Source organism: Seriola lalandi, unplaced genomic scaffold (assembly GCF_002814215.2).
Source record: "Seriola lalandi dorsalis isolate HSWRI2012SDOR001 ecotype SW California unplaced genomic scaffold, Sedor1 jcf7180002054581, whole genome shotgun sequence".
Classification (NCBI taxonomy): Eukaryota; Metazoa; Chordata; class Actinopteri; order Carangiformes; family Carangidae; genus Seriola; species Seriola lalandi.
This window is the reverse complement of record NW_019525134.1, coordinates 2,198,647-2,213,734: the sequence shown is the minus strand read 5'-3', so window position 1 is coordinate 2,213,734 and position 15,088 is coordinate 2,198,647. Positions and strand designations below refer to the sequence as shown.

At 44.2% G+C, this 15,088-nt stretch overlaps 1 protein-coding gene across 2 annotated transcripts in view; it reads right to left on the bottom strand.

Moving 5' to 3' along the window:
* Window positions 1-15,088, bottom strand: part of abr (ABR activator of RhoGEF and GTPase) — a 119,910-nt gene that overhangs the window by 88,927 nt on the left and 15,895 nt on the right. The window contains exon 1 of one of the 2 annotated variants that reach the window (XM_023418242.2): window positions 11,073-11,414. The exons of the other annotated variant lie outside the window; for it this stretch is intronic. Coding sequence (XP_023274010.1) covers window positions 11,073-11,133 — 61 coding nt within the window. The 5' untranslated portion in view covers window positions 11,134-11,414. Of the gene's footprint in view, window positions 1-11,072; window positions 11,415-15,088 lie in introns of those variants that run through there. 2 annotated transcript variants of the gene reach the window in all.

Here is a 15,088-nt window from a genome sequence, read left to right as displayed (position 1 = left end):
TCCCCCCCCCTCCCCGTGTTTGGGAGCAGGTACGAGGAAATCAATCCCTCACATGTACTGTAGAGCCACTCGCTGCCAACACACACCCACGCTCAGCACAACAACATACAGCACAGCAGCTCTACTGTGTGGGCATTTATGCCTCAGTGTGCAGCAGCAGCACCCTCAGCGTTTGTTCGTGGGCATGTGCTGATACAAACTGTGATATCAAACTGTGCAGTGAAACAAAAGAGCCCCGATGAGTGAAGCTATTAAAATGCAAGTGGCTGTCGATCGCCCTCAGGGCAGCCCCGGCAGTGGTTGTGCTGTCTATCTATTACACTCCGCAGCCCAATTAGGAGAATATGATGCAGAGTAGAGGCAATGAGTTTCATACAGTCTAGGTGTGCAAAAGAAGAAGACGCTCTGAGCTGTGGTGTGCAGCTTAGTCAGGTCATATAAATGTTTCACAACACAGTAACTTTAAATGAAAGGCTGATACGACGACTCACTGCTTCAAAGGGAGAGACTCTCTCCTGCAGGACAAAAACACGAGAGAAAGTTTGTGACAAAGAAAAAAAATCAGCCATAAACCGAGACGGAGGACTGTCAGTGTGTGGGTGTGCAACTTTCTGCTGGATCTAACTTCTTACAACGGGCATATTTTATCATTTCTCTGAGCAGAGTAGGTGGATCATCTCAAGGCAGTTTTGTTGCTTTATGGAGAATTTAAATCTTCAACTGTTTAGTCAAAGAAAAACTAGTCAACACTGTTTTATTGTATTTTATCATTGTGATTACTTTGAGGTGTTAAAATACAAAATCTGCCTCATCAGCGTATCATATCATATCAGCCTCACTGATGTGAAAACTATTGCACATGGTTGCACCACACCAAGCCTCCGGGGCCAGTTACTACTTTTAAAACCAGAGCCAGCTGCTTTAAACTGAACACTTTAGCTGTGTTAGCACCAGCACGTCAAATGAAACCCTATCAGAATAACTGCACGCTACCAATCAATGCTGAATTCTGACAGTGGGATTCAGGTGTCTACGAGACAAGATCTAAGTCGTGAAAAAAAAAAAACGTTTACCAAAGAGAAAAGAGGAGCTGGAAACTCTCCCACACTGAGTCAGCTCCTCTGTCCCTGGAGACCTGATGCAGGAGTGCAGGTATGAAGAGAAACACCTGCATGAGGGAAAATCAGATAAACTACAACTAAATGTGACTTCTCAGGAAAAACTGTGAATCTAATAGGGAGTGTGCTTTTCTAGCAGATCTCCGACTCTCTCAGGGTTGTGCAGTGAGGCTTTGCTGTTCTCCTCTCCCCTCATGGCATTAGCCAACTGTTACTGCTGTTATCTGCCAAGCTGTAAAAACTACAAGGTGTGTCACGTGTCGCCGACCATCCTGTTATTCTGTCTATGCACAGATGCAAAAATAAAATGCAGATTTCGCAGACAATGAAGCCGCCCTCGGCGTTTGTTCCTGAAGTTTATTTTAAGAGATTTCTATTGAACGAGACACTGGGGGGAGTGACGGGGGAGATAAGAGAGAAAGAGGGGAGGCAGGATGATGCCTGATACACAGAGAGCACACACAGCCACAAGGCCATCTGGCATGAGTGTGTTAGCACAGTGCGCACACACACACAAACACACACACATGCGCAAGAGTGGAGAGAGACCTCCATTGATTTTGAGTTTGGTCCATCTACAAAAGGTCACAGTGAGTGGTGAATGAAAAGTGGACGTGCTTTTAAAGAATGGCTGTGCCGCAGTAATCTCAGTCTGTAGCGGTACCAAAGTCCTGTTTATATTATAAAGAGGGAGAATATAGAACAAAAAATAAGTAAGACGATGGACAAACATGAGTTAATACACTTCCAAATGCAAATTAAGTATCACCCCTCCCTTTACAGTGAAAGGAAAACAACATGTATCTCTCTGTTATCACCATTTTCCACTTATCTGTTATTCTGTGGGCTACGAGCTCACTGAAAACTGTTTTCCCCAATATCCAAGAATTATCCTCTATAAACTGTAATACCAACAGCTCCTGTGAAACACAACTCAAAAGATGCATTAACCCCTCCACCTGCCGGGCGGGATCTTTCTATTTCACCTGTTTATTTCTCCCACTGAGCGACTCTATAAACCTGAAGGAACAAACCGGGCTGAGAGGGAACATCCCATTCTGACCCCGGCAGAAAGACGACCTACTGAGAACAGAAGGGCAGCCCTTACTGGGGGGCCTTAATCTTTAATGACGCACGCACGCACGCACGCACACACACACACACAAGGAGTGAGAGATGATGATCTTAAGGCTAATTGATAATAGGTTTGACAGTTTCTAATACAGGCTGTAAACAGCGGCACATTTACACAATCAGATTCATAGCCATGATTCAGGAATGTGAGATGAGCCCATTTAAGAAAGGCTGAGGTGATATATGACCCATGTGTGTTTGTTCACCTGACTGTGTCTGGTGACTGGTCGCTGCTCGAGTGCATCCATCAGCCCTCTCAACTCATAATGGCCTCATCTCCTTTTCCTGTCTCCCCCTCTCCTCCCCTCTTTTTTTTTCTCCTCCTCCTCTCTTTTCTTCCGCTCGACTAACCTGAATGCCTAATCATGGGCCCTGCCTTCCGGGAGCATGTAAACACGCCAGCCGCAGCATTGGTCGGAATGGTGGTGTTACTCTGTGCTGATTGGCTGAGGGGAAGGGGGGCATGGGTGGCAGAAGATGAAGAGGATGGTGGTTACCATAGCCCTACAGGATGACTGCTGTCCATGGTAACATACCACACACACACACACACACACACACACACACACACACACACAGCTCTAGCCCCCCAGGACATGGCGAAGGTCCCCACAGACTCGTAGAACACAAACACACTCAGACACATGACACACCCTCTAACATCAAGCACAACAAAGGATTTTCAGAGCTTCACCCACGAGAAGATGGCAACAGATATGAATCTAGCTGATGCTGCTGTATAAGAAACATAAGTGAAACCCAGTTCATGGTGACAGGTTTCCTGAGATTGAACTATTGTGAAACTATTGTTTTTATATTAAAATTGCTGTATCCAATTGCTGTAGCTCCATTCAAAACAACCGGAGTTTCAGTTAGCTAGGTTGATTCTTCTTCAGAGATAAGAGGACGTTTATGTCAAGCACAGCTCTTCTAAGCATGGTATCACCAAGATATTGTACTATTATAAACATTATTATAAAAATGATATTATTATGAGATTCATAACAGATAATAGCTCTTACTTTAAGATACATTTAGAAGCTAACATTAGCTGAAGCAGCTAAAGGGCAGATCTGTCAGCAGGATCATTTATAGGTTGTCAGACATATTACTGAGGTGGCTTTTTACACTGTCAGAGATCATTTACTAGCAGTAAGTCAAGTGATTATAAAATGACAGCTATGGCTACAGAAAATAAATGCATCATAAATCACAATGACTATATTGGTCAGAAAATGGGATATTGGGACATTGGATATTCTCCCCAAATCAATCCATCTGAGTAACATTTGAGATCCGGCTTGTTTGCTGTGTGTGAAAAAGCCACAACAACATACTCAGCTGAGCCAAACGCTCCATCTATTATTCACCAGGTTGTCAATGAATGAACCCAGGCAGCCTTGGTTCAGAGGAACCCCAGCAGGGATGTTGGCGAGTGAGCGGCTAAGTTAGTGTTATGACTAACTGCCACATCTCTCCTTCACTCCTTCACTCCTTTCAGATGGACGCACTCACTTGGAACGATGAGAAATTACTCGTGTCCACATTTTAGCCTGGCTGTCTCTTCACTGCTGCTGCACTGTCACTGTAACTGTGAGTGATTGACAGTAAATAGCACGTTTAGTTTCCACAGTTCATACCCGTGCACCAATGGCATATTGGAAACACTAGAAGAATTCAGCTCAGGTGGAGCCTCATCTGTCGTTATGAATGAAGTTTTTACTCGTTTGCTTCAGGTGGAGAAATGACTTCAACAGACACCAGACGTTCACCTGGGCAACTACAGCGTAACGCTCCTCTCTATTGCAGCCACGATCTGTAACAGGTGTGTCTTCACCTCCAGTTTACTGAAGTGGATCAGGACATGCTGCTTATGGTGCAGAAGTAAAATTATCTTTGATGGGACAGTTTCTGTTAATACAGAGGAGGGTTCACGTCTCTCTGGATCACAGCATCAGCATCAGCATCACTCTTTCCTTCTAGTCTCTTTCCATCAGACACTGAAACAAGGGAGAATTTTGTTCAGCAGCATCGTACAACTGTTTCCTGACTGTTCTAGAGAAACGAACATGAAGTCCATTACATAAGCATGAACCCCAATGGGAGGAAGATGCTTGAACACAAAGCAGAGAAGCATGGCATGGAAGACGACGGCATTACATAACAACACTGCTTTAGGCTGAGTCAGATTCTTTCTCCCTCTCAGTGTGTGAGTGAGGACAGATTTAAATGTCTGTTTCTATAGCTACGGCACAGGGGAGGGAGGGAACAGCTTCGTCTATTGATCAGGATAATGGAGGAGCTTGTACAGTGGGAAGACAGTGATTCAAGACTTGACATGCAGCACAGATTACACAACACACAAGTTTATTCCTAAAAACTGAAACCTTGTCCACACTGGCCACATTCAGCGGCTATTTTATTGTGCCTGTGCCATGACATCAGCAGCAGTGCTAACAGCAATTTATTGGTCAATAATGAGATTATAAATCAGGCATTTATAATCTTCTATCCGCTGAGATCCAGGCTTTGATTGCCGGTAATTGTACCTCCAGTTTTGCAACACAAATGACTGTATGTGAGCAGAGGTTCTTGTCACTGTCTTTGCATTAGTGACTCCTACCACTTCATATATTTCAAAAACATTTACTCAAACACCCTGATCTCCTGAAGCAAAGCAAATGCACCAGCGCTCCGACTGACAAAATGACATCTTCTCAATGAACCAGGGTTTGGTGTTGTGTTCCTCTGCGGTCAGGCCACAAATGACGTGTTTGGAAACACTATCAGATCACATCTGGACTTGTTTCTGTTGATACTCATCGGTTATTCACAGTGAGACGGAGAGAGACAGAGGGGGGAGAGAGAGAGAGAGGGAGGGAGAGAGAGGTAGGTGGTTTGGACAAAATAGATTTTGTGAAGTGTGATAAATGAGACGTCCCTAGTCGTATTAAACTGCCCTACAACACTCTGCTGGGACGCCATCCAGAATCACTTTGCTGTGGCCCTGTTTGCTGAAGCAGGCCATGTGACAGCCAACTAACTACTAACATTAAACACTTAAAGACAGAACTGGGACTGGGTCAGAGCCGTCCAGGAGGAGCTAGCCAGCAGCGAAGTGTGCTACATCCATTACAGTTCATGTGCCGCAGAAGGGAACCAGACCAAGGGTTTGACAGCCTGGGAAAACTACTCTTCTGTGGTGAAATGTGGAAGCACAACAAGAAACTGTTAGCATCTGTTTCCACAGCGTCGCACTGAAGCATTAGAGGAGACTAAAAGGTTCAGAGAGCTCATCTAACAGCCAGAAGGTCAAAGGTCCATCATAGTGAGATCACACCAAAGGTCTGTTTAATTACTAATTGCATTTTGCTCTGAATACAAGTGTCACATGATCCTATTACTGTATTATAGAGTCTAAAATCCACTTTAACAGTAACAGCCATGAATGAGAGATAAAGCCAATAAACAGACACCTCGAACTGATTTAGAAGATCGTTGCTCCATAAGACGATATGGATGTTTGTTTGGAAGCATGTTTGCCCTGATTCACAGGAACCTTTCCCTCAGACCTTCAAGGCAACTGGTTTCAAAATGTCCTTTTTACAAAACCTATGCGTGATGTCTTCAACGCTACATCCATGTTTTTCCACAGTTTATGATTAGAGCACCGTCGCTGGATGGCAACAGGACAGGCAGCAGATTAACTCTCACAGAAACATATTATTCCATATTACTATCTGCACATGCTGGCAGTAGAGGGAGGGGATTATTGAGCACATATTAACCCTTTACAATCTTGGAAATGCCCCACCCTGACTCACACTGTGGTACTTTAGCTCATCTGTCTGAACTGAAGCACCCTCAACTCTCTCTGCACCACACTGACAGGACCTACAGAAATGAGGAGGACAGATTTTGTTTAATGTTCCCTCAGAGATGCACATAAATTTGAGTCGTCCTCAGTGCGACTCGGATTAGGAAAAATCGCTTTGACATACGTGCACGCACGAGTCTCTGCATGTGCACGTGACACCTCTGCTCTGCCATGCCAAAATTCCCATATTCTGCCTCTTACATAATCTCGCTTCCCTTTGATGTTGCTTTAGAATCACGTGGCCCTGGAGCCAGCCGTGGAGGACTCTGGATAACTCTCTGAAGGTTACAGCACAGGATGCCGGACTCAGAAGTTAGAGTCAGTTTGCCACTCAGGCTGCGGACGTGGCAACGACAGCGCAGTGAAGAAATTATGGAGAAGTAACACACCTCTGTATGTGACTCTGGGATTTCACCCTGTAGTAAATCTGTACTGAGATCCATCTGGTTTTTCAAAGAGAGATTCTGTTGTTAGTGTATATACATATATATAAAAAAACTCACAAAAATAACTCACAATTTGTTTGTTTGAAACTGTTTGAATAACCAAAATGAGAAGATAATTAATGAGAGTTAAAAATCCCCTGTAATGCAGAAAAGTGGATGAATTTTTGAGATACCCGATCAATATTAATTAATGCTGCTAATACAACTGTGCTACATTTAGCAATCCAAACGACTGTATTTTATCCAGCTGATGTGAGCATTAGCAAGCATGATAAAGTGAATTTGGCCTAATGTTATATTTCTTCTTTTTCTGATCTGAAATCTAAAATCCCAAGAACAAAGAGGCCAATACCGACATCAACAACATCAACACTAATATATCTGCAAACTAGGCAAACAAAAACACCTTTTCATCAGTGAAGGACACAAATGTAAAAAGAAGCTTCTGGAGACAATTTCCAATGTACACAAGCCTCTGAAGCAACAAAGAAATAAAACAACCGACACAATCCACACAACACAGAGCGAGCTGATGAATTGCTTACAGACAGAAAATGGAGACCGTGGCACCAACGAAATGCTTCTAAAATCAGATCATGGGTGAACAAAAAACCTTTTATCCTGCTGCAGATTATGACAAACTGATTAACTGTGTGTGTGTGTGTGTGAGAAACACACTCAAGACAATAATAATGAACTACTAAGACAAAAAAGAGATGGAGGAGCAAAGATGAGAGGGGAAATGAGAGGGTTTTGTTGAGGTAAATGTATTTGTGACTGACACACACACACGCGTACGTACGTACGTACACACACACACACACACACACACACACACACACACACACACACGTACGTACACACACGTACGTACACACACACACGCACACGCACACACACACACACACACACACACACACACTCACTAATAGCCGTCTGGGAGTCTACCACTTATGCTGCTGACCAGACAAATGGGGCAGAGGATGACTGATGAGAGGTCTGGGACGGTGATTTTGTTTGGGAGGGTCTTTGTGTACTTAAAATGATGTGAGTGTGTACAGCTCTGCACCTGCAGCTTTAATTTTATTTGTTTAACCATTAGTTGCAGTGTGTACGCACTCGCCTAAATGTGTATTTTGTGACTTTCAAAATTAAAGTCTGAGAAACAAACGCAGTGCTGTAAGAAGCAAGAGACCGAACTGTGAAGCCAAACGGGGGGGGGGGGGGGGGGGGGGGGGCCTGTGGCTTCCAGCATCCTCTCCCACTTCACTCAGCGAGTTAAGGATGTGCGGTCACTGCTTAACGTTGAGCCATTACGACAGTTTCAGTGGCTGAAGAGACAGAATGCAATTAGAGCCTCATGTTTGGTAATCCACTAGATAACCAAGGAAGCTTTACTGCTGCTGCATTACGGCTTAGGAAGGGTGGGACTGGGTCGTCACACACCATTAACAGCTAGGTATGAGTCATCTTCCACAGTTAGGTCTGTTGTGTCCTGGTGCGTTATAGCCTGTGAACTGATGAACGGGCTGTTTCATGGTCAGTGTAGCGGTACTGCAGAGACGTGCTTAACCCAAGCCTTCCAAAAGCTCACAGAAGTGGTTGTATGTTTTTATTCCCCTGAGTGGCAAAGGGGGCGAGTTCGGCAGAGGTAGACATACCAATTTCCTAACACAATACACACAAAGTATGGGAGTGGGATAAAGGACGGTGGGAAAGCAAAGGGATGATGAAATGACAGGTGCATAAAAGGATTGTGCCCTTTTCCCTCGGAGGAGCTCACAGTAAAGCCTGAACTGAGCCTGTTGTAATGTTAATAGTCCGTCTCCTATTGTACACATCCAGCCTCTCGCTGAATTTCAAATGCGTTAAAGCAGATTAGCTGCTAACTTATGATGTATTCTGTTTCTGTTCACAGCAGCGCCAGAACCAAAATAGCCACATTAAAATAGTACACAGACTAAGTATAGAGTCCCCGATGATCAAAAGTCATTATTGTACAGTTACATTGACCTGATCCATTTTTTAAAAGTGGACTAATACATTCACTCAGAATTCAGAACTGACGTAATCCAGCGCTGTGATGTGTTCACAGTTCCTAGTAAATGATGTTCATTTGTTCATCAAACAAAGAAGTAAAAGTTGAACAGATAAGGAAATACACTAATTCATTTTGTGGCTGAGAGACGGAGAAGTTCAGATCTGCTCCTATACCTGTGCGCTAAATATGAAGAAAGAGCCAGTTAGCTTAGTTTAGCTTAGCATAACATAACAACCACACTGGGTGACTCAACGGACTGCTGCAGCCTGCAAGGTGAAGGTCACATGACCAAGGGGGTAGCAAAGCTAGCACTAACGCTAACATGCTAATCTACTGCCTGCTGACCACTGTTGGCTGTAGGAGCTGTTACGATGTTATCTGACTGAGGGTCTGATGATGTGGTTTTATGAATATTTATCCAAAAACCAAAAGGCACAATGGACACATAGGAACATATTGAAGATTATATTTGTTGTCTAATAATTTCAGTGGCATTAAGATGTTCCCTCTTCACTGTCGGACATTTCTCTAGACATTGTGACAGAGCTGGTGAAAGTCTTTAGCTGGGAATTACAGAAAATTCTGTAATGATAGAATAATACAGAAAATAAAAAGTATCTTATTTTGAACGGATCCTTAAATGCAGTTTCAGAAATCAGATTAATCAGATGTCATGTTTGCATTAATAATGGATATACATGTTCTGGATGTCAGTTAGCTTGCTGCAAGTTTCACATCACAAAATTTAAATTGTTGAAATCTCTTTTTGTCAAAACTAAATGGAGGTGAAGAATGAAAGAAACATCAGAGCGTTGCTGCTGCCACGAAGCCAAACAAAGCTCACTTTGAACTGTAAGCCCTTCAGTTTCAGGTCCATGTCTGCTGAGTTAACCAGGAAGTTACTGTGCTGCACCTTAAAAATAATCATAATGTGTTGTTTTTAAGATCTGGTTTAGGTGAGGATTAAACAAATGGGTCTGAGACCACTGTCCCATTAAAGTGAATGGGATATCATGTTAATTAGTGACTTTAGATGTTGTGGCTGGCGTTTTGTCCTTTGTAATCTGACAAGCTGTTTCTCCTTCTTCCAATCTTTATGCTAAGCTATGCTAATCCTCTGCTGGTTCTAGCTTCATGTAGCATGAAGACATGAGCGTGGTATCAATCGTCTCTCTGCAAGAAAGATCAATATAGTTCAGGTAAAGCCAAATCAGTCTTTATATACAATGTGGCACCACAACCACACATACTGTATGTTTATCTTGTTTTAATTATTATTAAAATTATTCATTCTCACACTTCAGCAAACAGCAAAATGATGGTTACACAACAAAGTCAGTGACAATTTACAAAATCATAGACTTACGGTTATTTTTTTGTAATTAACCAAATGAACAGGGAGATGACTTCACAGGAATCACTCATGTAGCTGCCTTCAGTGTGTCAGTGAAACAGCTGCTCTGTGAATACACTTGACAACATGTTTGTTCTCTGTGTTTCTTTATCTCTACGATCCCAAACACCCCGTCTCCCTCTTCCTCTTCTATTCACTCCCTCTCTGCAGATTAAGGCATGGCAACAATGGTGACACAGCAGAGCAAATCCCAAAAGGCTGTGTCATGTGCCCAAAACTCACACACACACACACACACACACACACACACACACACACACACACGTCTAAACAGCACACAAACAGGGAATCACAGCTGCGCCTAATGGGATGTGTGGATTCGCTGCAAATTGGTTCACACTCACTGTTCTGAAATACAACATAAACCTTTTGATCCTCAGTAAAATGTTGCTTCTGTAGAAAAAGTTGCACTTATATACAGATTTAAAACAAATCAAGGTTTGGTTGATTCAGAGGGGGAAGCAGAGGGAGCTGCTGCTAACGCCTGATCTGGAAACACAGTCAAAGTGAGCCAGCGTACTGTAGACATGTCAGGCTGTGTTCTACATCGCAGCATCAAGTCCACAATGTAGAGACGATTAAAAATTCAACATCAGGCAGTTTGTGTCCTTGATAGGATGGAACATAAAGTTCTACCTCCAGGTTGGAAGCATGACTCACACTCTCCCGCATCAGATACCTCCAGGCTTTCCCCACGATTCAGTCTCTATAGTCAGCGAAAAGCCAGACACGAGTTCTTACCACAACCGGGGAACGGAGGCAGAACAAGGAGGGGGGAGGGGGGGGAGGGGGTTAACCATCTTGTTATGGACAGCCACAGTGATGCACTGTAATTGGAGGTCCTGAGAAAATTCAAAGTGTTCTCTGTGAGCACGGCGCCCTGGTCGTAACACGAACAGGCAGCCCGTGGAGATGGAGAAGGAGGGGGTGCTGGGTAAAAATGGCTAGAGGTAAAAGACGAGCGCAAAGATAAATGGGAAGCGATGTGAGGAGAGGAGTAAATAAACAGGATGAAGGGATGGAGAGATGGAGGGATACGTACTGCTGTAGAGGGTGTCGATCCAGGAGAGCCGGGGCAGGCCACGAGCACTGAGGGGCTCCATCCTCCTTTTTCTCTCCCTGTCTCACTCACTCTGCTTCTTCCTTATTTCTTCAGTCCCTCTCTGTTGCTGCTGCTCACGTCGCTTCTTTCCTTTTCCTTATCCTCGAACAACAGCACTCATCTCTCAGGAGCAAGCAAAAAGAATCATTTGGAAAAAATGTCAAAAGACACCCCGGGGTCCAACAGGCAGACGAGCGAGCGAAAGAGCCGAAGAAGGAGTGTGTGACTGAGTGTGTGTGTGTGTGTGTGTGACAGAGAGAGAGAGAGAAAACAACAGGCTGGAGACGACCACCGCCGACCGTTGCTAGGGGAAGGGAGAAGCACTCCCTCTCTCTCTTTGGCTTGCTCGCTCGCTCACATCCACCTCCCCTCTCTCTCTCTCTTGCTCTCTTGATTCTGCGCAAACAGCTCTTCAGCCTCTCTCTCTCTCCCTCCCTCTCTCTCTGTCTCTCTCTCTCTCTCTCAGGCAGGAATTCAGAGGCAGTGCATAGTGACTGTGTAGGGCTTGTGTCAAGTGTGAATTAACTGGCAGATTCTCTGTTTCATTTTATAGTGTTCACACACTGTAAAAATAAAAACTTTAAAAGCTTAAATCCTCCATCTTTGTCTCGAGTCAATGCCTTTTCTTTTTTCTTTATTTAACCCGATGAAAACCTCACTGAGATCAAAATATTTTATTAAAGAGAAACTGACCCAGAAGCTAAAAAATTGCAGCAGTGAATGCAAATAACAAAGAGAAATTCCTCCTGGGAGGCAGAGACAACGTGCTGCAAAAGACCATTAACAATAAGTTAGGATGCATGTACAGGTATTCTGAGGTTTTTTTTTTAAATAAATTAAATAAAGATAAAACAATAAATAAGAAATTAAAGCATTAACTAGGAGCACCATTTTACAGATTCTTTAAAACTGACTTGAATGCACCAATTTCAAGATCCTTTGGTCCAGATGGAAAGGGTTTTGGTTCAGCTGTGAACTAACAGGAGCTTCTGATGCATGATGGTTAGAAATGCTCTCCTTCATCAGCTCAAGATCACTGCCACACACAACAATGAGCTGCTTTGTGTGAAACAGAGTCAGTCTTTCAGTGAGAGACAGAGTGACTGGTTCAGATGTCATGTTTTAAGCTACTCCAGTCTTCTGTTCCCGTGGCAACTTGCTCCGCACTCCTCGTCTACACAACAGACGCACATTTTTGAACAACACATAAGAGACACGCTAACATGAGCGTGTGTGTGTGTGTGTATATGAAGGAATTCTAGAGAGGAGGCAGGTCCAGGTTGACACAATACAGGAAGTACTGGTACCGTGGAAACCATACTGGACAGACAGAGAAAAGAAACAAGTTTGTCATTACAAATCCTGTGTGCCACAACAACAGATATTTTCAGCTCCAGCCCTACGAGTCGCTCTCCTTCTCTACATGTATTCTCACCTACTTCCATTCAAACCAAGACATGACAACATTTCCAACAAACCCAGAAATACAGAAACTAGTTTCCAGGATAATTTCAAAGAGTCATAAGGCAAACAAATCAACATTTTGTCATTATGCAGTTCAGAATTTCCCATTCTGCTTTATTGATTTTCAAATTATGGCACTGTCAGGTTTTAATGGGCACATTAGCTCATTTAGCACATTAGCTCTCCTGTTGCGTCCTGTTCCCAGAAACAGAGCTGACAGCACAAACACAGCGGCGTCCTCTTCATCAAACGCAGCCATCTCTGTGTTTACGAACACATGTGCTACAGAGGAGTGCAATCAGAGACGAGCATCGTGCCAGCGGCAACAAAGCCTGATATGAAACCCTCCCCTCGCACCCCTGTCAGGTCCACTCCCTCCCCCCCTTCATCCTCCTCTAACCAGCATGGGGGAGGAAAGATGGGAGGGTTGAGAGGCAGAAAAACTTCAATTAGGACACAAAGGCTGACAGGAGGAACCCCACCACCGCTCCCCCCCTCGGCAGGCAGAGCACCGGGCCGGGAGCAGTGCTCTTTGTCTGGCTACAGAGCTCTTATGTGCCAGCTGGAGAAAACGACAGGGCACCGAGAGAGCTCATCTAGCCAGAGGTCGTATCTGTGTGTGTGTGTGTGTGTGTGTGTGTGTGTGTGTGTGTGTGTGTGTGTGTGTGTGTGTTGTGTGTGTGTCAAGGCATTTTATGTAAGCCCTCATGAGTTTATGTTTGTCGGGGTTATCAATGAATATAAATGTGTCATTATGAAGGAGAGAAATCACAATGGTATGACAGTAACATACACACACACACACACACACACACACACGTTCATGTAAAGGGAAAGCCAAGCAGGCGGAGAGGAACAGGGTTGGTGAGTGGCAATTCATCAAAAATAGATTTATGTTCTGTTCAGCCTTACACATCCTTTGTTTTAAATCTGGGACAATAGGGTGGTTCTCTCTCACTCACACACACACACACACACACACACACACACTTTTACTTATGTGTGCAATACTGTGTGTGCATGTAGCTTTCTTTATGGTTTTCAGAGACCTCCCCTCCTCCTCTTCCTCAAGGCCTCATCATTCAAGGGGCAGAGCCAAACAAAGAAAACACACATGTGCCATGCTCAAATACACACACACACGCACATACACACACACACACAGACACACACAGACACAGACACACTCAACAACAACAACAACAACAACAAACCTGGAGCGTCACAAACCTGCATTTATCAAATATTAATAAGCAGTCAAGCTGTGTAGTAAAAAGGGCCATTACTAACCATTTCTACAACATTTACACACACACACACACACACACACACACACACACACACACACACAGGTAGCACAGTTGGTTCAGGTACTGTAGGAGCAGTTGAAGCATCGGTCAGGTTGCAGGTGTTGGGGAAAACAGTCTGACTCTAACAACAAAGCTCAGCACATCGTTAATGGTTGATTCTCCATAAAGGTCGACGTTCAGCTGCAGCTGCTCTCGGTGTGTGTCTGTGTGTTTCAGCAGGTGGGCTGAGTGCATGGATAAGATCTAGACTTCAGGCTATCGTGATTTTAAATGTCTCCATATGTGGAGTTGGTATTTCCCAGGGAAGAAGGTGCTTTGTGTCGGATCACCTCGGGAGCAGGTGGAGTGTGAAAGCTACTCGCACGGTCTCTGCTCCTGTGGACATTTGCAAAGAATCATGTGTGTGTGTGTGTGTGTGTGTGTGTGTGTGTGTGTGTGTCACTAATGTGAAAGACAGATAATGAAGAGACAGTGCATAATTTTCAGTAGAGCAAGAAATATGGACTAGATCACAAAAAAAAGCAGGAAAATCAATTCTTGCCTTTGATCATGCACGTCATGCCACTGTGAGCAAACACCATGTGAACAAAGGACAGCAGCGGATCATTGCTGCACGACGCTCAGAGGCATGTTCAGGCTTCACAAAGTCACATTTCAGTTGGAGGTCTTCTGCACCACCTACTCACACAGGAAATGGGATTATTCACACCACTGTTCCTATTGAAAAACTGTAATAAGGCATCCTTTGAGGGCGTAAAGAGGCTTTATTAAAAAGAAAACGCTTCAGCTTGAAGGAGTCAAAACTGAAAGTGGATAAAAACATGATGGATCTGGTCCCGGTTTCTCTGGTAGCAACAGATCCAAACTGAGATTGTTCGTTTCATAAGTTAAAGATTTCCTGTCATGTACAGGAGACTGGGTGGTCACAGGCAGACCACAGTGTAATTAAGCAGCATCCCACCAGCCAATCAAAGTGCCACCCAGCACTCTCCTCCCCCTCCAGCCTCTCTGTTCTACCCAGATACCCCTGCCCCACCTCACCCCACCAACCTCCCCAACACTCTGACCCCAACCACAGAGGCCTGGCAGATGACTGGGGGGTGGTCTGTTGATAGCACTAATTTTCCAGTCACACCACCCCACTCCTCAGGGGCAGTGTGTGTGTGTGGTGCCACTCTGCCC